Source organism: Sitophilus oryzae, unplaced genomic scaffold, assembly GCF_002938485.1.
Source record: "Sitophilus oryzae breed Bouriz unplaced genomic scaffold, Soryzae_2.0 scaffold_1442_pilon_pilon, whole genome shotgun sequence".
NCBI classification, from domain to species: domain Eukaryota; kingdom Metazoa; phylum Arthropoda; class Insecta; order Coleoptera; family Curculionidae; genus Sitophilus; species Sitophilus oryzae.
Window position 1 is genome coordinate 2,850,889 of NW_022146107.1, and position 23,624 is coordinate 2,874,512.

A 23,624-nucleotide genomic window follows, 5' to 3' on the forward strand; every position below is an offset into this window, starting at 1 on the left:
AGTGTTGGTACTCTTATGCTTGATACACTATTATTTAAAACCTGTATAATTCTTTATTAAAGACAAATAGCTATTTACTAAAGAAAACAATTCTTTTAAGAATTCCCGCTCTCAACATTTGATATTGTTAATTAATTATTGTTTTATATTTAGTTTTCCTTTCACTGGGCTCTTTTTCATATTTTGTTTGTTAAATGCTAAAAAAACATTTAACAAACAAAATATGAAAAAGAGCCCAGTGAAAGGAAAACTAAATATAAAACAATAATTAACAGTTTTTCCATCTTATTCAACAAAAATATTTAACATTTATTGATGTTTTCATCTACTGGGTGTTTGAAATTCAACTCTCACCATTAAAATCTCGCTATCTCACTGACATGGAACTTTGCTCCAATTTGAGCCACTCTGTATATTTTACCGTTTCCGAGATCATCGCATTCGCGAAAGTGTAACTTGAAACACCCGGTATACAGTAGGAATTTTTAAAAGAACTATACCTCCAATCCCTAATTGATAATAAAAGATTAAAAATACTTATGCTGTTTATAGTGTTTAGTCACAACTACTAACATAACAATAAGACTCTAATAATAACTGCTATGAGATTCTTTCAGAGAACTTTCTAAAATAGTTTATTTTTTATAAAAAATTTGATATTGCACCTCTTTAAATATATAAGCGATACCAATCAAACTTTTAGTGACGTAATCAAGGGCGCGGTTTTTAAATTCATTTTAGCGCGAAGTGTAAAAGATAGCTTAATAGCCGTCGCAAAAAACTTATTAGAATATTTTGAACGGGAAAGCGGTAGTAATGGCCCTTTATGTCCCTAAGTATTGTTAAGGAAGTTATTTTTGTTGATGTAAATAATAACTGTTTATATATATATATATATATATATATATATATATATATATATATATATATATATATATATATATATATATATATATATATATATATATATATATATATATATATATATATATATATATATATATATATATATATATATATATATATATATATATATATATATATATATATATATAATAAATAATATTTTCTTGCCTTTAGCTGTGTATTTTTTCTAATTTCGAAAATCGAAAGTAGAGAAAAATTAAAAAAAAAAAAAAAAAAAGTAAAAAGAAAATTGTTTTGCTTGTCGTAAAGGGGGGAACCAAGCTCCACTCCCACAACCGGTTTCTGGGCCTACCCTTCATCAGGTGGGCTGTGTAAAATACACAGCTAAAGGCAAGAAAATATTATTTATTAATATACACTAAAGCTGTAAGAATTTTGTTCATTTCATATATATATATATATATATATATATATATATATATATATATATATATATATATATATATATATATATATATATATATATATATATATATATATATATATATATATATATATATATTTATAATTAATTTATTTTTGTTTCCCAAAATCTTTTGATTAAAAGAAAATATGTAAAACTGGGCAACGCTGTGCCGGCCAAGCTTAATCACGTGACTAAAAGTTTATTTGGTATGATTTTTACACTTTATTATATGTGTGTTTTGTGTAATTTTTATTAAATAATTTTTATGATATATGTATAATCTGAAATTTTCTAATTTAATGAGTTATGTATCATAATATAATAGATTCAAAACATTCTCTGTATCACAGCAGGTGTTATAAATCTATCAACTAAAATATAAAGTAATTAAAGCATTGAATTTTTGTACGACTAGGAGTGAAAACCAAGCAAATTTTTCAATGTTCTTTGAAAGAACCACTACTATTAGGTACGAACTGTGTTTGTGATTATTTAAAAATTAAGCTTCATCCTCATCCATTACAAAATCGCTTCCGAAACCAGAATCTATGGCGTAGCTTGGACTGAAATAGAGAAAAATCAACTATAATTAACTGTAAATCAGGGGCAGGAAAGTGAAATACATAGATAAATGAAACAAGTTTAGATTGGAAAGTGCCCATAAGGACAATGTAAACACTATTTGGCGCTATTCTTGCAACGGTCGCGACCCAAAACTTTTGAAAATTTCGGAGCGGTTCGGCTTTTACCGGAATTATATCGTCAAATATTGTTTGTTCAAATTTATTGTTATTTTCGTTTAATTTTATAAATAAAATACAGTGTGTTGCATACAAGAAACTTTATTTTATATAAGGACGCATTTATTATTATATTATTTATTACATTTTTATATAAGGACGCATGTATGAAACACCTATGAAACATTGGAAACCGACGTTATGCCACGATTCACGATGGTTTTTGCAGTTCACAGTTCACAGCACAGCTTTTTAAGTTTCTAATGCCACTTTTTCACAATTATCACCGGTCGGAGTAAATAAAACTTGAATTAAACTCACAAGATAGCAATAATTACTTTGAAAATGGACGCTATAAACACTTTTCGGAATTTCTTTAATGAGAGCGGTTTAGATCATGTTTAAATTTTGAAGGATTATTATGATTTTTGAAGATTCTGACTTTGACAAGAGAAAATTATTTCTGTTTTTGTTTGCCGTTGTTCTTAGCAACCGCTATAGCAGCGCCAGATCGCGTATAACGGTCGCGACCCAAAATAATTTCGCGGCCTAAAATTTTTACGGGCTTTCCAATCTAAACTTGTTGCATTTATCTATGGTGAAATAGTAAAAGCGGTTCCACCGTTTCCACGGAAATTTCAAATAAAATAGTTCCAGCCTCAGGCGCAAGGCGATAGTGCAATTAATTTTTAGGTTAAGAAGTTGCTACTACTTATTGCCAGATGGCGTTAAATCAGAATTTTTTTGTAGTTTCCATAGTTTCCAACGGCCATCGTCATATTATTGTCAAATTCTCAAAAAATATTGTCGTTGCCATAGCGCCAATCATAATAATCAAATGATTATGAAAACGATTTTCAAAGTATAATTCATAGATAAAGGAAATACATTTAGATTGGAATGCCCGTCAAAATTTTGGATCGCGAAATTGTTTTGGTTGGCGACCGAAGAACAACCGCAAACAAAAACAGAAAAATTTTCTCTTGTCAAAATCAAAAATCTAAACCGCTCTCATTGAAAAAATTCCGAAAAGTGTTTAAAGCGTCTATTTTCAAAGTAATTATTGTTATCTTGTGAGTATAATTTAAGTTTTATTTCCTCAAACCCGTGTTAATTGTGAAAAAGTGGCATAAAAAACTTAAAAAGCTGTGCTGTGAACTGCAAAAACCATCGTGGATCGTTGCATAACGTCGGTTTCCAAAGTTTCATAGGTATTTCGAACATGTCCTTATATAAAATAAAGTTTCTTGTGTGCAACAGACTGTATTTTATTTATAAAATTATAAGAAAATAATAATAAATTTGAATAAATTATATTTGGCGATATAATTCCGAAAAAAGCCGACCAGCTCCGAAATGTTCAAAAGCTTTGGGTCGCGACCGTTGCAAGAATAGCGCCAAATAGTGTTTACATTGTCCTTATGGACACTTTCCAATCTAAACTTGTTTCATTTATCTATGGTATAATTTCTGTTAGATCTGTTTTAATTAGACAATTCTTTTTGTTTGTGGCCCTAAAAATATAATGTAAGTTTTTTATTTTTGCCATCATTTAAGTACCTATTTATATTTACTCCATTACATTTTATTTTACACAACACATAGTAAAGCTTTGCATTAGATTTGTTAATATTGTGTAAAAAAATAGCTTATATGATGGTTTTCATCACGGGGGTGTCACTTGTATGGGAAAACAGGTAACAGTCAAATTTAAACGTGCCAGGACCAACGACAAAGAAAGCAACATCTGCCAGGCATTGGCTTTCTTTGTCACTCACATTGCTTAAATCATGATACCGCGGCCATTTTGTCAACAAAGAAGCTGGCCGGGCTGTCCTGGCAAGTGATTTAAAACAATTTTGCTTTTTTACAATATTAAATTACCATTTGGATGTATTTAATGCGATTATTCAATTAACTGGTAAGTCAGAAATTACACACAAATACTTTATTCGTAAATACAACTAAGATGTAAACGTATTTTTGTATTTTTAGATTTCAACTCTTGCAAAGACCCGCCGATAGAACTTGCCTGGCAGCGTACCTGTTTAACTAAACGTATTATTTCCTGATAATAATATCAAAACACGTAAGTACCTCTATAATTTATGATGAAAAATGATTTTGATTATGTTTTATATTATTTAAATACTTTCGTTGGCTTGGTTTATGTTTTATTCAGCTTATATTTATTTGGTATAACAGTTTTTTTTGCCTTTGGAATGGCATGCATTGAGGCTAGATAGTGTTTCATTAGATCATTAAAGGAATTTAAATTAGCATATATTTTTTGTCATATTAGTGTGTTATCATGATACAGGTAGTTGTATCATAGTGCCTTATGCATGTTATTTACTTATTATATACTTATGTAATGTATTATCAGTAAATAGATGATAACATACTACTAAAATGTCTTTTAATAGTATGTTTATCTTTCCAATTCACTAGTTATTTGCAAAATGTATTTTGAACTAATTTAAGTCATTAATCGATCATCTTTCTTTTTTCAGGTTCCGGGATATTCTTTTCATTGTTAAAAAAATATATATATTTCAATATTATTGTAATATAAATCGCAGCTCTAAAAAATAAATGATATTGTTTACTAATGTGTAATTTATTTACTATGAATTTTCTCTGAAAATAATAAGTCTTTAATAATATCATTGATTTGCTGTGTAAAGTTAATAGACATATTTTTTAATACATTAAATTATATTAAAGTAATAAAAAATATGTTTATTAACTTTAAACAGTAAGTCAGTGATACTTCTAAAAATATTTTTTTAAAAATTTCCCCTCTTTTAAGCCCCGCCCCTCCAATTCCCCTCAATTTAGCTAGTACTGCCAGGCGACACCAGGTGGCGTCTGTTTCCATTTTTTAACATGAAGTTAGCATTTCTTTAATGTACCTATTCTCTGGTTTTCATATTTAAAATGACAGTTTCAAGTGAAATTACATAAATAAGCGTATTTAAATTCAGACCCTCTCAATAGATGGCGCCACTAAAATGGAACCATTTTTTAGTAAGGCACTTTCCTTTCTTTTTCTTGGTATATTCTGTGCTGTAGATTGCTGTAGAACAGTTTAACATAGTAAGGAATTAAAAAACCTGTGTATCATCAAGGTGCATCCTTTATCGATAGTTTGTTTTTATTCATCTTAATAGCGTTTTTTTGTTGTTGGAGATATTCGCCTTTGAAGAAAAAAGTAACGATTTTTTTTTTTTTCATGTGGTTTAAAAAGTCACTTACTTGCTAGCCCTGCACGTGAAAAAAACGATCCTTTTCAGTTTCTTGTTGTACAGGAAATAGTTAAAGCTCCAGAGGCACCCGTCTTCGCCGAAAGGGTCGGAGGCCAGGTCCGGATTGTACGAGTAGATGTCGCAGTTCTCCAAAGAGATTTCATTGTCGATAGCGGACCATAGGGCTGGACGGAGCGATCGATAAATGTCTCCCGCTGTCGCTGTCAGATTGGAGTCGATAGCGTTGGTTACCCATTGGAGGGAGGGTTCTTTGCTGAATTCGTGGCTCTGAAAATGGGTACATTTAAAAACTAAGGTCACTGATTAATCACGATCCTGCTCAAACCACACAACGTAAGAAGCTCAATTTTGGCATACAGGTTGATTCTAGGGGGTTTAGGGGTTCGATAAGAAGGAATTTTTCGAAATTCCAGTTCCAAGGGAGTGAAACCACCCCTCAAATATTACAATATTTTTTTATTTAAAAAACGGTCAAGTTTCCGAAAAAACGCTTAAACACGTACATTTTATTTTGTTTTTTTTTACATATTTTAAATTTTTTTAAAAATGTATACAGGGTGTTTCGAAAAATCTGGTCATTGATTAATCACGATCCTGCTTAAAGCGCTTGACGTAAAAAGCTGATTTTTGGTAAACAGATTGACTTTAGGGTGTAGAGGTTCGATAAGAAGGGATTTTTCGAAACTCGAATTCTAAGGGGGTGAACCTATCCCTCAAATATTAAAATATTTTTTATTTAAAAACCGGCGAGTTTTTCGGAAAAACTCTTAAACACGTATATTTTATTTTGTTGTTTTACATATGTTAAGGTTTTTTAAAAATTTATACAGGGTGTTTCATAAAATATTTCATAAAATAATTTTTATCTTTCATATTTAGTAACTACCAAAATATAATAATATCGTCATATTGTTTTTTCTCATGCTGACATAAACGTGAGAAAATTTTATCCAGTTAAGTTAATGGAAATTCTTGCTTTGCTTTATCATCACCATTACAAATTATTAATTCGACGCGAACGACGTCGCGGGTACACGCTAGTTTAAAATAATTTTCAAAAGGTACGGAGTGTCACAAATAAATAAAAAATATAAAAGTTGTATTTTTTAAATGTTTAAAGTTTACCGCACTTTCACCTTTAAACGTCAATAACTTGTTTAATTTAAACGGAACACCCCGTATATTGTACGAGAATCAGATGCTTAATGTAATTGTATATCAAATTGTATTATACCAATTTTTACCTATCTGTTCAAGTTTTCGTAGAAAATGCATTTTCTTATAATTTAGACCTCATTTATCGATATACCCATAGAATGAAGTCAGTGGCGTACATATTTTTTTTTGAAAAATATTCCCCCAGATTGGAAACCCATATGCACGTCCCTGGTACATCTGTCGACACTTTTTTAGCATTAAAATATGTAGCACTTATAGTAATTTTTATCCTCCAAATTTCATTTGAATCGTTAAAAAAAAGCTCTTAGAAGAAAACTATAATAAATCGAAAAAAAAAAATAAAACTTTAACACCCTGTAGCTACGAAACAATGCAGAATCGAACTCGTGAGACATCTTTCCACGGGTGTGGCGTGTGGCACGTTTTTTGAACCACCCTGTATTTTATTAATGATGAATAAATGACCCTCTTTAAAGTAAGAGGGAACACCCTGTAGCTACGAAACAATGCAGAATCGGACTCATGTTGCTATAAAAAATAAATCTTATTTTTACGTGAGACATCTTCCCAGGGGGGTGACAGTAAACTGGAAAATTGGAAACCGTTGTGGCGCGGTTCTACCCAGGCAGAAAGCATGGCCTTCTAGACTGTCCTAGACAAAAATCTGAATATTTCTATATGATTTCTGTCAATTTCTGCTACGGAACATTTTTATGCACGTCGGCGTCCTGTTCTTTTGTCTTTTGTCTGTGTGTCAGCGTCAGCTCCCGATGCCTCTGGCAAGGTCGGGCGCCATTTTAATTTTTGCCGTTTAGATTTGATTGGAAGTTTGTTTCTGATATTTCGGCTGAAATTTATAAGTACAAAGATGTTTTTTGATATAAAGTTCCTTGTTAACACTTTAATAAAGTATATATGATATTAATTACATGAAGAAAATGATGAAATCGACGTTTCTGCGTGTAGTAGGTATGGGCCATATTATATGTAAAAATAGGTAATATATTAACTGTTTTTATATTTTTTTAGCTTTAAACCCAAGGATCTTGGGATATTCTTTGCCAAGGATTTTTCCGTATCTCTACTTTAAAGACTGATCGGTGATTTTGAGCAACTGAAAGCAAGTTATACAAGGTAAATTATGATTATTGAAGTATTATTAGCCTACATTAATTTTCTACAAGATGAACAGATATGCGTAATTACATATTACATAGGTACCTATTATGTATTTTCATAGCAATAATGCTATAAATCTATGTATGTAGATTATTTTTAAAATACAAATGAGGTATTAGATGTATATGTATTATATTTTTTATTCATTTTATTTACATTCAAGTCCTGTTTGATTTAATTCACAAAAGTCTTATGTACCTATATTTATATTTTTTACATATTTTTTTTGATTCCAGGTTTTGTGTGGGTTCCGGTTGCCTTTTTCCTGCTTCCAGTTATTTAGTTTTATGTCCGTGAAGCTGTGAAAACATTTATTTATCTTCAAGTTTCTGTAAGTCAATGCACTGTTACTTTACTAATTCGCTTTAACACAGCATCTCTGATATTATTTAAATATTTGATATTGATACAGTAGTTTATTGGATTATAGCTCTTTAATTGTGTTGATTTGCATATTTCATTGTTCTAAATTCCAAATAAATATTTTTGAGTAATTTTGTTGTATTATTTACTACTAGAAAGAGTAAAAAGTATATTAACCCTCATTTAAACCTCCTGAACAGCCCGCCATTAAAAACCGGAAACGGAAATAAATTTCATAAAATTGAAATTGTCATGTCTATGTCATGTCAAATGTCCCAGTCGCCATATCTGAAAATTAGTTACCCAGGCAGCCACGCTGTTTCCATAATTTAACATTGACTTGACACTTCTTCTTGTATTTATTATTTTATGCATCTTCCCACGGATGTGGCACTGGCACATGTTTTTTGAACCTCCCTGTATTTTATTAATGATGAATAAATGACCCTCTTTAAAGTAAGAGGGTGCCTCCAAAAATTGCACTCGCGTCTTTGCGCAGCGGGTGCGGTAAATTCATATATAGGGTGTCAGCAAAAATGTTCTCACTAGACGATCATTGAACATTTCGCTCCCCTAGACAAGGAAGGACGATGAGAGCCTTCAAAATGAACGTCTTCAAGCTGTTAACGAAATATATAAGCTAGTGGTAGGCAGTGGCGCCACCTGAATATGGGTAGATGCAATTTTAAGAACTATAATTACGAAATTTCCTTTAATGCACTTTAAATGTACTGTATGATCAAAAAAAAAACGCGTCAAGGCGTCTGGGAAGATAGATAATATATTCCTCATATAATTTTACATATAAAACAACAGTAATCTTTATTTCTAAGCCAGCTTTGACGCCGTTTTTTTTTATTAAAAGAATAATCCACAATTTATTTTAAAAAATGTTTATAATCATTAGCACTACTTTAAAAATCATCAATTGTCAAACAAAGTTATTTTTAAATATTTTTTAAGATCATTGCCAATATGCTTGGCCTTGCAATAACCTAGCCCAGGCAAACCTACTCTATTATCTAATTTTAAAGGTCAAGTAAATGTTTAGTGTTTACCGTATAATCAAGCAGGCTTTTATTTTGACAGATAAAATTTTTTGATGTAATCTCACATAAAAATAGTTTAACTATTATCATACAATGCACACTTGACTTGATAAAACTTTTTGTTTATATTGTACTTATATACAAAAGAAAAATAAACAAAACACAACCTAATAAGGGCTTTTTTCAAACGTCACAAATGTATTAATTTTTGCAAGGTGATTGACAATATAAAAACGTCATTCTAACGCCTAGGTGTGAACCACTTTTACGCCTAAGCACAAAAGTCAAAAATATATTATTAAACTGACATAAAGTGTCAAATTCAACGAGCGTAACTATAGTTTCTCGATATATGTATAATTACTTACAAGGTATTACTTTTAAATATTTCTATATAATTTGCAATGTATGAAATTGTTTAAAAAATTATTTGTGACGTTTGAAAAAAAATAGCATGTTCAATTCGGAGTAAGAATGATTTTTTGTGCCTTGGCTGGAATGTCAAATGTCACACCACAAAAAGTGTCATTTTCACTCCTAATAAAATAAAACAATATAATTATTTTGACAGTTACAAAATTCTCATAAAAATTAATTCTCTATCACTTATATAGTTACAATATATTGTAAATATATAAATAAGAAAAATAAACACACTTACCTTTACATCCATGAAATCATAGTCTGGAAATGAAGAATTCAATGTAGCAATTAAATTGAACAAAGTCTTTCGACTGATTGTATCGCACAGTGGACCATCCTCATCTCCAGAAATGCTTCTGCTATATTCTGTTACTGTCTGAGGAGGCGACAAGGCTTGTAAATCATTTGGGTTGATTCCTTCAGCATTAAATCTGTTGATAGAAAGTTATTTTGAATTTAAAGTACTTTAAAATGCCGTAAACAATAACAAACCTTTTATATAGGGCCTTGTCCCCTCCGGCCATCTTACAAGAATAACTCTCGATGCGACCTACAATTTTACTGTCTCCTGTTTGTATTTGCAAAGCATTGTTTATCACTTCAAACGTTGTACTCTCCAGCAATTTCATTGTTTCGCCGGATATATTACCAATAATAACGTATTAATATCACAATTTTATTTGAAACAAAATTCACCCTTAAAACCCTAATTACTGGCGAAGAACCTTAACGACTACACGGATTTGTGTAAGCACTATTAAAAAAGTTTTTAAACATTGCTGTCGGGTGTATGAAGATACCTTTTCTTTTGGAATTGATCAAATTATTCTGGGACAGCAAAGAGTTGACGGAATTTTTGTCGTAGTGGTTTGGGCACATTACAGTAATTGTAAAAAATAAAAAGAAAATAGCGTCCTGTGTACGACAGTTTTTAAACTTAGCAGAGTTTTCCGCGAAATTCACTATCAAGGACGATTTCCAAAAGGTCGGGCTAGTCCACTTTTGTGCTACTTCGGAAAAATGTCGAAAACACACAAACCACGAATGCTACTGTTCAGAATGTTCCGATAAGCACATCATTTTCACTAGGAGAACACTAACATTAAATAAAAAAAATAAAATATTTGGGCCTTTTTGGGAGTTTTTTCGGGAAAAAACACAAAGAAAAAATTTGTTTAACACTCTCCTTGACGCTTCGATAATCACAATAAACAACAGCGTTGCCAGATTTAATCTGAGTCCTTGTCAAAAAGTCTATATTAATAATATTAAATTATTTGGTTCTCACAATTATCTTGTAATCATAATAAATATTTTACTATAATTTTAACATATTTGGGAAATTAATTAATTATGTGCTTTAGTAAAGTTAATTAAACTGCGTTCAAATCTAGACTAAAAATAGATTTTCCTAGCAAATTGATATGAATATTTGCTATCGGCAACATTGGAATATGTCGTCACATATGGGAGCTTGGTTTGAAAATGGAAGGTTTTGAAATCTAGAGGGGGGGAAGGCTGTTATTTTTGTATAATAAACTGTAATAAAAAAAATCGATGTTCTTTGTTCGTTACATGATTTTTCTGTGACGTATACGATTTAGAAACTTTCTTTTTTACTGTTTTTTATAATATTTAATTAAATGTTGTTTAATATTTAAATGCAAATATTAGATTCTGTGTATTGCACGGTTTTAACTGCGACTAAGTACCTATAAATAAGTTTGCAAAGGAAAAACTGGTTTAGAGCGTATAAATATAGCTCGATAAATACGAGCAATCATTTCTGTAATTTATAAACAGTAGAAAACAATAAAGAATTATATATATAATTTTGATTTATACTCATTTTTATGGATTTTTTTTAATTATCTATACCTACCGGATATTTGTTTTTTCATTCCATTATTTTTTTAAACCATATATTATTGATATATAACTAAAAGTATAGAAGAATAATGTAAAATTCAATTAAAATCTTTAAAATATCAATAATTATAAATCGTTCATAAAATGGCGAATGCGCCAGGATCAAATTTAAAATAGCAGTATTTTACAAAATTCGCGCGCGTTTGGTTTGAAAATTTATAGCTATTAACGTTGTTAGGAACTATCAATAAACACTGCATAAAAGTGATTTCATAGATGAGTGATAAGTTTAATTACAAAATGTAACACTTTTGCTTTCAGCCACAGAAATTTTGTTTGTTTAGATAATTTTGTAGGAAGTGGTTTATAAATATTTAAATTTGCTAATCGTTTTCATATTTTTTAATTATAGAAATAAAACATTAAAAAATAGTTTCAGGTAATATATAAACCTATTTGAATTTGTCTTCAGTTTGAAATAAATTGTCTGTACAAATGCTATACAGGGTGGCGCACCTCATTCGCCTCGGTTGATTATACGAAAACGGAAAGCTGTAGAAACAAAATAGTTTATGAGTATATGTGGGGAGGCAATGCGGATAATTTAAACTTATTTTGAAATATACAGGGTGTGTCAGAAGTCAGAACTAAGACGCATACCAAAGTTATATTTTTTCTTACGGAATTTATTCTTATGGAAAACATTTGGGTACCCCTGTATACATTTAAGAAAACAAGTAAATTTTTCAGTAAAGTTTATTTCTCTACCTTTAAATTCAGCACAAAAATTAATTCTGTAAAGTAATGTACAGGTTGGGTCAAATTCGACGCTTTTAAATGGAAACACCCTTTTCTATAGGAGATAGGTGAAAACTAATATCGGTGTCTGGAGCTCAATTTTCATCAAAAACATGATGGTGAAAATCGCACGTCAATATCTGTTACCGTTTCGGAGTTACGGGGTGTTTTTCGAAAATGTGCATTTTTAACAAATCGCTGTAACTTTTTTGCTATGGAAAATTCTAAAGCATATTTTTACGTAGAATTTAATGGTTTAAGTATAATGTTTTTAAAATTAATAATTTAAGAGTTATCAACAGAAAAAATGATTTTTTATTTGGGACACCCTCTATATTTTGAATTAACTGAAAAGAATTTAAAATTACCTTTCCAAAAATATAGCACACTTGATATTTTATTATAATCCCCTTTGAAATACAGAGTTTTTAAAAGTTCGCCACTTTTAACTAGTAGGTTTTGGACCCCTTATTGATGATATTCCCTTAATGGAACTCAAAAACATATTTTTGCAGCAAGACGACGCACCGCCTCTGAACGCTGAAGTTATCAGCAAATTTTTGCAGCCAATTTCAAGAATATTTGAATAGTTAACCAAGATCCCAGCCGTTGGCCGTCGAGGCCGCCTGACTTAGTGTCCATGGATCTAATCCTATGGATATATTTGCAGAAGAATAAAGGTCCCTCATTCTTCCGTGTATATACGTATAGAAGTTACGAGAGGGTATCTTTCACCCCCTCTGAGTTAATGAATTCCGCGAGAAATGTTCAAAAACTGTCCCGTCTGTCCATAACAGAAGACGGTCGATATGTCGAACACTTGTAGCAAAATCTCATAGCTTATTTAGTCAGTTTATTATTTATTTTTATTGTTATTAGATATAGTTTAAATGTGTTGATGTTGGTTAAATATATTTTAAATTGTTATAAAATTCTGCATCTCTCATAGCGAATATTATTTTCGTTTTAATTGATGCTCACAGCTAGAATTTTTTTGCATTACAGCCTGTGCCGTTCAAAGCCTACTTATTTAAAGCGGGCGAATTTTTATATACTCTATATCTCGAAGAGGAATCGAGCAAAATATCAAGTGTGTTATATTTTTGAAAAGGTAATTTTAAATTTTTTCCTATAAATTAAAAATATACAGGGTGTCCCATATAAAAAATCAAATTTTCTGTTGATAATTCTTAAATTATTAATTTTAAAAAAATTATACCTAAACCATTAAATTCTACGTAAAAAGGTGCTTTGGAAATGTTTTCATAAAAATACAAAATTTTCCATAGCAAAAAAGTTACAGCGATTTGTTAAAAATGCATATTTTTTAAAAACACCCCGTAACTCCAAAACGGTAACAGATATCGATTTGCGGTTTTCACCATCATGGTTTTTGCAAAAATTGAGCTCCAGACACCGATATTAGTTTTTGTCCATCTCTTATAGAAAAGGGTGTTTCCATTTAAAAGCGTCGAATTTGACCCACCCTGTACAGGGTGTTGATACTATTTTCTATTGCAGCATGCATATTTAAATATCTTTAAAATCGCAAAAAAGAAAGTTTTAAAACATATTTAACCCTTCAAATAAATGCTTTTTTTACGTCCAAGAATTGAAAAATGAAATAAAATACCGAGTGTTCCACAAGAAAAAGTATAAGTAAGTAAGTTTGGTATGGATCTGAGTTCTAAAACGCCCTGCATATTTCAAAATAATTTTAAATTATGCACATTGCCATGAGGTGCGCCACCCTGTATATGAAATCTATATTAAAAAAACATAGAACAATATACTAAAACTAAAAATCAAATTTTCAGAGAAAATAAATAGTAAAAATTCTAACTATATCGTTAGAAAAATAAACGAACAAAATTTGACATCCGGACTATTTGACACAGGAAAATAAAAGTCGTTACGAAAAACGAAACAATTGAAGGTTCGTTTAGACTATACAGCTCTTTGTCTTAGGCTCATAAAACAATAAAGAAAGACACATTACTAGGGGGAAATTTTCCTTTAAATGAATCCAATCTTTCGTTTAAAATTAGCATCCAACAACGACTAGCGTCGATTTTGGACGCCGCGCGCCGCTGTACCTCAGCCAAAAAATCTCGGTGTGCCTTGGGTGAAAATCGAATTATTTTCGAAAATAACGCGTAAAACAAGTGAAAATGCATTTATGGTGCGTCGGGGGCGGGTGTAGTGCGTGCAAATAAAGTGATTAAAACTGTTAAAACTCTTCTTATAATGGTAAGTTGCGTCTTTTTACACAAAACTGATTTTCTTTGTATGTTAGATGCACACTGCAAGCTATATATAATTCTATTAATAAATCTGAGAGATATATATTATATTGTAACCTAAAACTCACTAGAACCATCCATGTGCGTTAGTGGATGTATTGCTGAACTCGATGATATATTAGGAAACCATTAAAAGGATATAAGTTAGCGTTAAAAATAAGTATCCTGTGTGGAGAAAAAGATCAAGACGGAATGATTCCAGAACTATAAATCTTCAAAGTGTTTTTGTTTACTTTGAAAACGTCTTTTTGGATTAATTTCTGACTAATTAACTTGAACATAAACTCAAATATTAGAGTTAATTCAGTATTTTAGGCGTACATGTCAGTAATATTTCTAAAATGTCTTGGTTTTAAAGTAAATTTTTGAATTGGATTATATTAAAAAAAATGCTAGAAATTTTGATGCATTTATTTTTAGTATTAAGGTTACTTAAAATAAAATATTACGCCAACATTTCATCAATGGATATTTCTGACCAAAAACTATTTTAGATGTTTTTAATATCTTTTTGTTTTAATTGAATGCCAGAATGTTTCGAAACAGAATATGAAAATAAAATGGTATCCCTTTTTAGTGATTTTCGAGAATCTTATTGTTGGTTTTCTATTGCACTACTGTTTAAGAATTTAGACAATGGACTACAGGAACATTATTTACTTTGTCTGTGACATACATGAATTAATAAGAGTTAGGAAATTATTAGGTTTAAACCTTATAGCAGTTTTAAACATAACTCTTGTTCGTTTTTTTTTCTATCCTGTAAAATTTATGAAATGCTAGTTATACCCCTTTGTAAGAAAGGCGTCGATATACAGAGTGACCCAGGCTGAGCGCGCATTAGAAGCTTCTAGAGAACCACAATATTTAGATCGGAGTGATTCATAAGGAGATCTATCAATTAAAAATATTTTCAATACGGCGGCACTTCCAGAAACACCGCAAGTTGACAGCAACTTTCTGAATTTAAATTGGTACCTCCATTTTTATTGTATATTTAAATTCTCTGTAAAATTTTATGAATTTTGATATTAAATACTCTACAGCTAACATTAACCGTTTTTGAGTAAGAAATATTTAAAATTTTTAGACAAAAAAAACTGTCCGTCAAAAAAATGTGTATAGCCTAAACGTTAAATTTGGTGGTTACCACAGTCACAGTGACATAAGAGAAGACATGTGGCTATCTATTTCAAGAATTGAATTGTTCGAGTGTCATATACACTTGCGTGCATAGAAATCGGCCCAAGGCAAAATTTTAAAGTTAACTATTTAATTTTTAGAATCTATTTGTCAGATTAAGAAAAAATACATGCTGTTTGAAAGACAATTTCATATTCTTTGAAAAGAGTTTAGGGATATTAATTTGTATTTTGGTTTCTTTGAATTAAAATTATTAAATTAATGCATGAAACAAATTATCGTTTTTTATTACTAAGAGGTGTATGTTATTATTTATTTATTTATTTATGGACAAGTAACTAAACTAAATTTTCAATAATAGGTATGACCCCCTCTTGCTCTAACAGTATCTCTCATACGATTTGGCATAGATTCGATCAAATTTGATATTGTTTCTTGCGGGATGTTAAGCCTTCCTCTACTGCAACAATGAGCTCTGGGATAGAAGTTGGGGCTCTTCGTCTAGCACGAATTCTTCGTTTTAGCTCATCCCATAAATGTTTTATCGGGTTTAAGTCTGGACTGCATGCTGGCCATTCCATAACCCGAAATACGACTTCTGAAATGTAATCGTGTACGATTCTTGATGTGTGTGCCTTCGCATTGTCATGCATAAAAGTGAATTCGTTTCCAATGTAGTCGACGTAAGGTACCACATGAACTGCCAACATCTCCTCAATATACCTAGCACCAGTTAAACCTCCTCTCCCCTGCCGACGGTCGCCCCAACGGATGAAAACTGGGTCGGTGCGCGCAGTCATAGAAATTGCATCCCAGATCATGCAGGAACTACCTCCATAAGCAATCCGCTCCTCAATGCAGCATTCTGCGAATCGCTCACCTGGCCTCCGGTACACTTTTCTTCTTTGGTCGCTACCATAGAGGCATATCCTGGTCTCATCTGAGAATAAAACAGATTCCCATTGTTCTAGTGTCCAATTCAGATGTTCCAGTGCAAAACGCAGGCGTGCTTGACGATGAGCTTGGGTAAGTTTTGGACCAATTGCGGGTGTTTTGGGGGTCATGTTACTTTCCTTCAATCTTCGTCTTACTGTCTACTGACTAATAGTCACTCCTCGTGTTTCACGGAGCTGTTGTTGCACCTGAATAGCATTAAGACGCCGATTTCTTAACATTGTTGACACAATAAAGCGGTCATCACGATCCGTTGTATATCCCTTCTACCAGTTCCAGGTCGACTACGAAAGGATCGAGTCTCCTCATATCGTTCACACACTCTTCGAACCGCTCCGCGTGTCATATGTAATTGCCGAGCTACAGCTTTCTGTTTAAGTCCATTTTCGATTAAAGCGATTATTTGGGCGGCTTTTTCCGGTGATGTATGCATTAAATTGAAACACTAATCAAACAATGAAACACAACTAATCAAAGAATAAAAGAACAATGTGAAAATTTCGATTACAAAGATAGTAATTGCAATATTTGACAAGTTTGTTATTCTTATTGTCACCACAACACAAAATACCTTTTATTTGTTTACCCGTTGGTGCTCATATAACCGATAAGTACCCTGAATAAATTTATGATCATATTAAAGTATGTTAAATTGTCTTTGAAACAGCTCATATTTTTTACTTGCCATGATAAATAGATTCTAAAAGACACAGTTAAAACCAAAAGTTCACAGTGGGCCGATTTCTATGCACGTTAGTTTATAATATTGGCCGTAGCTGTCATGGAATTGAGATCATAAATATTTTTTTTCAATTTGAAACACATTTTTTTTATTTCACACTAGTGAAAAGGTTTTTCGATTCGTTTCTTTTTGATTATATGTCCCTATATATAAAATAAATGGTTTTTAAGTTATTTAAGATTTAGTTTTAAAGCGTAAATTTTTCTTGATTTTATGATATTTTGACATAAAGTGTCAAACATTCAGACAATTTATCTCCAAAACAAAAAAACTACTTATTTCAATTTCGTGTATTATAAATATAAATACTGATGCTAAAACTTTATAAAGTGAATTTATAAAAATATATGTGGTTTATATTATAATTGATATTATTAATATAGGTAAAATACGTCTGCTGGATCTGTGTCTATGAAAGGAATGCGGACATAAAACATTTAAATAAACAGCAATATAATTTATACGTCGACTTGACGAGTACGTCACCGCAAATCGCTCCGCCCACTCATTTTATTCGCCACTTGCAAATTTGTCGAATTTTTATTGATGGGACGCGTCGTCTAATTTTTTACGAAAAACATCGAGAGAATATCGTTTCCCCTCTCACGGATACCCCGTACCTACAGAACGGGCAGACGTACTGTACGTCTGCTGGATCTGTGTCTATGAAAGGAATGCGGACAAAAAACATTTAAATAAACAGCAATATAATTTATACGTCGACTTGACGAGTACGTCACCGCAAATCGCTCCGCCCACTCATTTTATTCGCCACTTGCAAATTTGTCGAATTTTTATTGATGGGACGCGTCGTCTAATTTTTACGAAAAACATCGAGAGAATATCGTTTCCCCTCTCACGGATACCCCGTACCTACAGAACGGGCAGACGTACTGTACGTCTGCTGGATCTGTGTCTATGAAAGGAATGCGGACAAAAAACATTTAAATAAACAGCAATATATTTTATACGTCGACTTGACGAGTACGTCACCGCAAATCGCTCCGCCCACTCATTTTATTGGCTACTTGCAAATTTGTCGAATTTTTATTGATGGGACGCGTCGTCTAATTTTTTACGAAAAACATCGAGAGAATATCGTTTCCCCTCACACGGATACCCCGTAGCTACAGAACGGACAGACGTACTGTACCACACATGTTATCGAAAAAAAGCGGCGCAAAGTTGGCTTGGAAATTACTATTGATGACATACTGATTTTTTAATAAAATGTCGCAATATGAGATGGCCAGATATATTGTTTTACATCGCTTGACAACTCATAGGCTACCTACTGGTTAAAAACCAAAAAAATATATGTTTTAAAATTAAATTTTAAATAATTTAAAAACGATTTATTTTAGGTATAGGAACATGTATAATCAAAAAGTAACGAATTAAAAAAAAACAGTAAAATAAAAAAAAGTAAATTTCCATTTGAAAAAAAATATGATACATTTTTACTAGCTCATGTCCGTGACAGGTACGGCCAATATTAAATGACATTAATTTTTGAAATAGATTGGCTGTGGTAACCACTAAATTTGACGTTCAGGCTATACACATTTTTTGACAGGCAGTTTTTTTAATATTTTTTCTCTTAAAAGCGAGTTAATGTTAGGTATACCTGGAGTATTTGATATAAAAATTTATAAAATTTTATAGAGAATTTGAATATACCGGGTGCGTCTCAAAAGTGGCGCACTCCAATAATTTTTTTATTTTTTCAGATAAAAAATTGATATTTATTGTGTGAGTGTATGACATAAATTAGGATTGACTGACGTATTCAATTGTTTTTTGTCACTTCCTGTTTCACCGGAAATGACTACAACTTTTGATTTTTAAATGGTACCCTCGGTATTTTATTTCTTTAGGTATTCGATAGAAAATGACACTCTAAATATAATGACATATCATATGTCAACTTTTGACATTTTCGAATATGGTTTATTTGAAATTGCAACATGCGATTCATAACGACAATTTGACTCGAAATACCAAAAGTGTGTGGTACCAAATTATTCGTGAGAAAATGCTTTTTCCAAATATGCTAATGAGCTACCCTCGTTCCATTTGAAAAAATTGAGATATGTTTAAAAATACGATTTGGGCATCTTTCAACCGGCCAGGTCGAGACACTAAAACCATTAGACGATCAAATCTATTTTTCCAAGGCTCCTTGATTAAAAATTAGTGTTTTTAACACAGTCATGGCACTCTAGATTGAAATTTAAAGTTGACATATGAGACGTCGTTCTATTCAAAGTGTCATTTTCTATCGAATAAAGTAAAAAAATACCGGGGGTGCCATTTAAAAATCAAAAGTTGTAGTCATATCCGGTGAAACAGGAAGTGAACGAAAACAATTTAATACGTCAATTAATCCTAATTTGTGTCATATACTAACATACCAAATCAAGTTTTTTAACTGAAAAAATCAAAAAGTTATAGGGGTGAGCCACTTTTGAGACGCACCCGGTATACTGTCGAAGTTTCCGGAATACAGTTCGGACCACCCCGTACGTATACAAAGATATAAACATCTTCATCGCAAGCCACCATTTTTTCCGCAAACCCATTCCTTCCACTCGGTGATTAACACCTATCTCCTCCTTCTTTGTTCCAGGCGGATGGCGCGACCTCCACCTCCACCGAGCCGACATGAGTAATCCAGCCCGAGACACCGTTGTCGTCGTTCCAGAACCATCGGAACAAAGCCCTGGCGCCGATCCAAAATCCAAGAGGAACAGCGGCCTGTTCGCCTTCTTCAAATGGCTGAAGCCATCGGGGTCGTCGCGCGAGTCGATCGACTCGGCCACGTCGCGCTCTAGTAGTCTGGATAGTTTGTCCTCGGACAAGAGCGCGGGGACAGTGGCCAGTTTCTCCTTCGTGCCGCCTGGGGTGTATGAGAAACGAGGGGCTGTTGAAAAGTGCGTCCAGATCGGTCAGTATCCAGTTTGGGAGAAGTTTGGGGAGGTGCAGCTTGATGTTTAATAAACGCATGATGCATAATATAGCTACTGTTTGTTTTACTAACACCCGATTGCTAATTCATTTTCTTAAACATTGAGCAAGAAATCGTAAACTACGATTCAATCGCAGCGATTTTAAAATTACAGTCGCTACCTGCCATTGGCTCTCATAGGAAACTGCGATTTCTTCTATTTATGACCCTGATTTATGAGGTTCAATTTAGGTAACCAGTATTACTATAGCTGCGATTTGCGACTTTGTTGCGATTTTGTAAACTGGGATCGTCGTTTCTATCGATTCGAGTTTGAATTTTTAGGAGTTGGCGTTTTACGATATTGTTGCGAATGTAATTTTGTGGTCTATTGAAGCATTTTATAGTAAACTGCAATTGAATTTTCTCTCTTCTTCTTCTTCCTACTCTATAATAGGCATATTGCCTATTCATTCTTTACATCATGCCTACAGTTTTTTAATCGATGGAAAGGTTATCACACCATTTTTTTCTTGGCCTTCCCGTACTTCTTCCCAGTGGTGATTTGTCTCGAGCTGACCTTACTATTTTTCCCTCGTCCATTCGGCTTATATGTTCATTCTATTCGCGTCTTCTGCTCAATCAATACCCATTCATTAATGCTATCCACCTTGCATGTTTGTCTTATATTTTCGCTTCGTTCTCTATTTTCTCTCTGATATTATTTATTCATAGAGAAGGTATTATTTTATTATTTTTTAAATGGCTGGTCCGTAAATATATTATTTTATATTATTTTTCTAGGACCAAGGTCATAATATACCGGGTGTTTCTTAAGAGTGGTTCAATCCTATAACTGTTTTATTTTTTCTGATAAAAAACGAGATTTGATAATATGTTAGTATATGACATAAATTAGGATTGATTGACTATCCGATTGTTTTTAATCACTTCCTGTTTTACCGCAAACGACTATAACTTTTGATTTTTAAATGACACCCGCGGTATTTTTTTACTTTATTCGATAGAAAATGACACTCTGAATAGAATGGCATATGATGTGGCAACTTTTGACATTTTTGCTTAATAAAATCGTATGTTAAATTTCAATCTAGAATATCATGGCCGTGTTAAAATTTTAATCAAGATGCCTTGCAAAAATAGATTTGATCATCTATTGTTTTTCGCGCCTTGTCTTGGCCTGTTAAAAGCTGCCCAAATCGTATTTTTAAACATATCTCAATTTTCTCAAATGGAACGAGCATGGCTCATTGGAAAAATATTGGAAAACGCATTTTTTTACGAATAATTTGATTTGGTAAATATTAAAATCACAATCGCAGGTTACAGTCCAATGCGATTTAAAAATCGCAATCACAGTTTCAATTGCGATTGAACAATCGAAGTTTTGCTCATCTCTACATTGCATACGCACGTTTACAAAAATATTGTTACGGATTCCGTGGGTCCTTCATTTACTACTACTACTGCCATTACTCGCTGATGAGTATTTGACACGCATCAGAAGATGGTTACGCAAGGCGTTTACTTTCATGACCTTTTCTATGATTGAAAAGCCCGATACGTGATGTTATCTCTCTTCTGCACTCCGGACATTCAAAAATCTCATTGCTTTGTTATTGCCTCTTTACTTTTTGGTTGTCGCTGTTAACTGAGTTTACAATAAATTCTTCTCCATTGCGTTGTATTGTGCGCTGCAACACACTGATTTTGCATGCTTATCCCTTTTAAGTTTTTGTAGAAAATATCCTTGTGCCTTTTGAGTTGTCAATCTGATGTCCTCTTACCGTCTATACAAGTTCACCGTAAAGCAGAGATTTTGGTAGGCGGTTTTTTTGCATTCTGCATTTTGCATTTTATGCGGGATTTTGTACATACGTTCTTTTCTTTTGTGTTGATTCCTTCATTTAAAACCAACGACAAAACACTTAAACTAATTTATTCTACAACTATAAACAGAAAAACTAATTTAATACACTAAAATATCGATATCGCTTAGTCCGATTTTCTATTTCTATTCTTAGTCTATTTCCTTCATCAATTATTCGACAATTCACCTAGTTCAAAACACCTATCTTCCTATTGTAGAGGGGTAGTCCCCCATCTGCCTCCTACGAGAGTGTATACCCTTCCACGGTTGGGGTTTAGCCCTACGTACCCTTCACAGTCGAGGAGCTTGTCTCCGGCGGGTACCCTTAAGATGGAGACTGGAGGTTCTGTTCATTTTCTCTACCTCTTTGACTTGGTCTATCCCTAGACCTTTGATACGGGTGTTGTCTCGGATCCATAATAAACAGCAATCCTGTGCTGAACGTCTGTGGGGGCTCATAGATAGAGCTGAAACCAAGAAATAAATAGATTGTGTCATAGAAAGATTATATTATAGATATATTATAGAGAGATAAATTCGCACCAAATGAGACAGATATTCGTTAATACCTATTCTAAAGTATAAAAGAATAGATACACTTTTTATATTTTTTCAACACACATAAGTTTAAAAATCTAAAATACTACAATTTAACTGGATTAAGAAAAAACCATTCTATTGGAAGTTAATTTTAAAACTTTTGCGATGGCGTCACTTTAGAGGTCAACGAAAATTAACTTATTAAGGTTACCCGTAACTATTCCTGGTATTTACATTATTTTGTTCAATTGGCAAAACGAAACAGATAACTCAAATTATAGTTTTTATGACTCTTTCATCTAGTGTAACTTTTCTTTGCTTCTAGTTCTTATATCAATACATACAGAATGGTAAATGAGGTTAAATATAGTAAATATAGTGTATGTAAACTGCTTCTTACTCAAAAAAGGTAATATAAGAACATTTTGTAAGTATGTACTTAATATATTTATATGATCATTAGTTTATACTTTATTTACTTCTATAATAATTAACAAGACTTGACTCTCGCACAGCACTATAATTAAAAAAGAATAATCTACTATTTCGATTAATTAGTAAGTTTAAACAGTACACCTAAGATTAAAATATTGTAATTCAAGGGTGGATACAGGAATTTATTTTTAGAGCGCCATTTTTAACCCAAAAGCCTAATATTTAACACAATTTAGAGATTCTAGGGGGCCCGGGCTCCATGTGCCCCCCTCTGTATCCGCTAGTAGAATTCCGGTAGAATATGTTGAGGGTGCAATTGTTAAGTTATTATAATTATTATAGAAAGAAAGATGTCCAATATTGATTCGGTCACTAATTGAAATAACTGGCAGCGTTGCAAAACTGGCATTTTTTACATTTTATGTTTTTGATGGAATACGCCTCTTGTAGTTAGTATTTAGAAAGTG

The 23,624-nt window shown here is 32.1% G+C and overlaps 2 protein-coding genes and 1 non-coding gene across 3 annotated transcripts in view; 1 reads left to right on the top strand and 2 right to left on the bottom strand.

Moving 5' to 3' along the window:
• Positions 1–1,474: 1,474 nt before the first annotated feature.
• LOC115877060 (repressor of RNA polymerase III transcription MAF1 homolog) lies at positions 1,475–10,733 on the bottom strand. The gene is made up of 4 exons (XM_030893131.1): positions 10,028–10,733; positions 9,774–9,966; positions 5,332–5,609; positions 1,475–1,896 (listed from the first exon to the last, which is right to left on the bottom strand). The coding sequence occupies exons 1-4, from the start codon at positions 10,162–10,164 to the stop codon at positions 1,833–1,835; spliced, it is 672 nt and encodes a 223-aa protein (XP_030748991.1). The 5' UTR covers positions 10,165–10,733; the 3' UTR covers positions 1,475–1,832.
• Positions 8,530–8,651, bottom strand: LOC115877257. Its single transcript, XR_004049313.1, has one exon. It is a non-coding gene; the product is annotated as a U4atac minor spliceosomal RNA (small nuclear RNA).
• Positions 10,734–14,286: 3,553 nt separating the features above from the next.
• LOC115877061 overlaps positions 14,287–23,624 on the top strand; it is a 36,120-nt gene continuing 26,782 nt past the window's right edge. The window contains exons 1-2 of the mRNA XM_030893132.1: positions 14,287–14,452; positions 19,974–20,291. Coding sequence (XP_030748992.1) covers positions 20,009–20,291 — 283 coding nt within the window. The 5' untranslated portion in view covers positions 14,287–14,452; positions 19,974–20,008. The remainder of the gene's footprint in view (positions 14,453–19,973; positions 20,292–23,624) is intronic.

Coding starts and splice junctions, on each gene's coding strand:
- LOC115877060 (XM_030893131.1), bottom strand. CDS start 10,164: ATGAAATTGCTGGAGAGTACAACGTTTGAAGTGATAAACAATGCTTTG. Junction 5,610..9,773: donor ATGATTTCATGGATGTAAAG/GTAAGTGTGTTT, acceptor ACCCATTTTCAG/AGCCACGAATTCAGCAAAGA. Junction 1,897..5,331: donor TTCACGTGCAGGGCTAGCAA/GTAAGTGACTTT, acceptor TCTCTATTTCAG/TCCAAGCTACGCCATAGATT.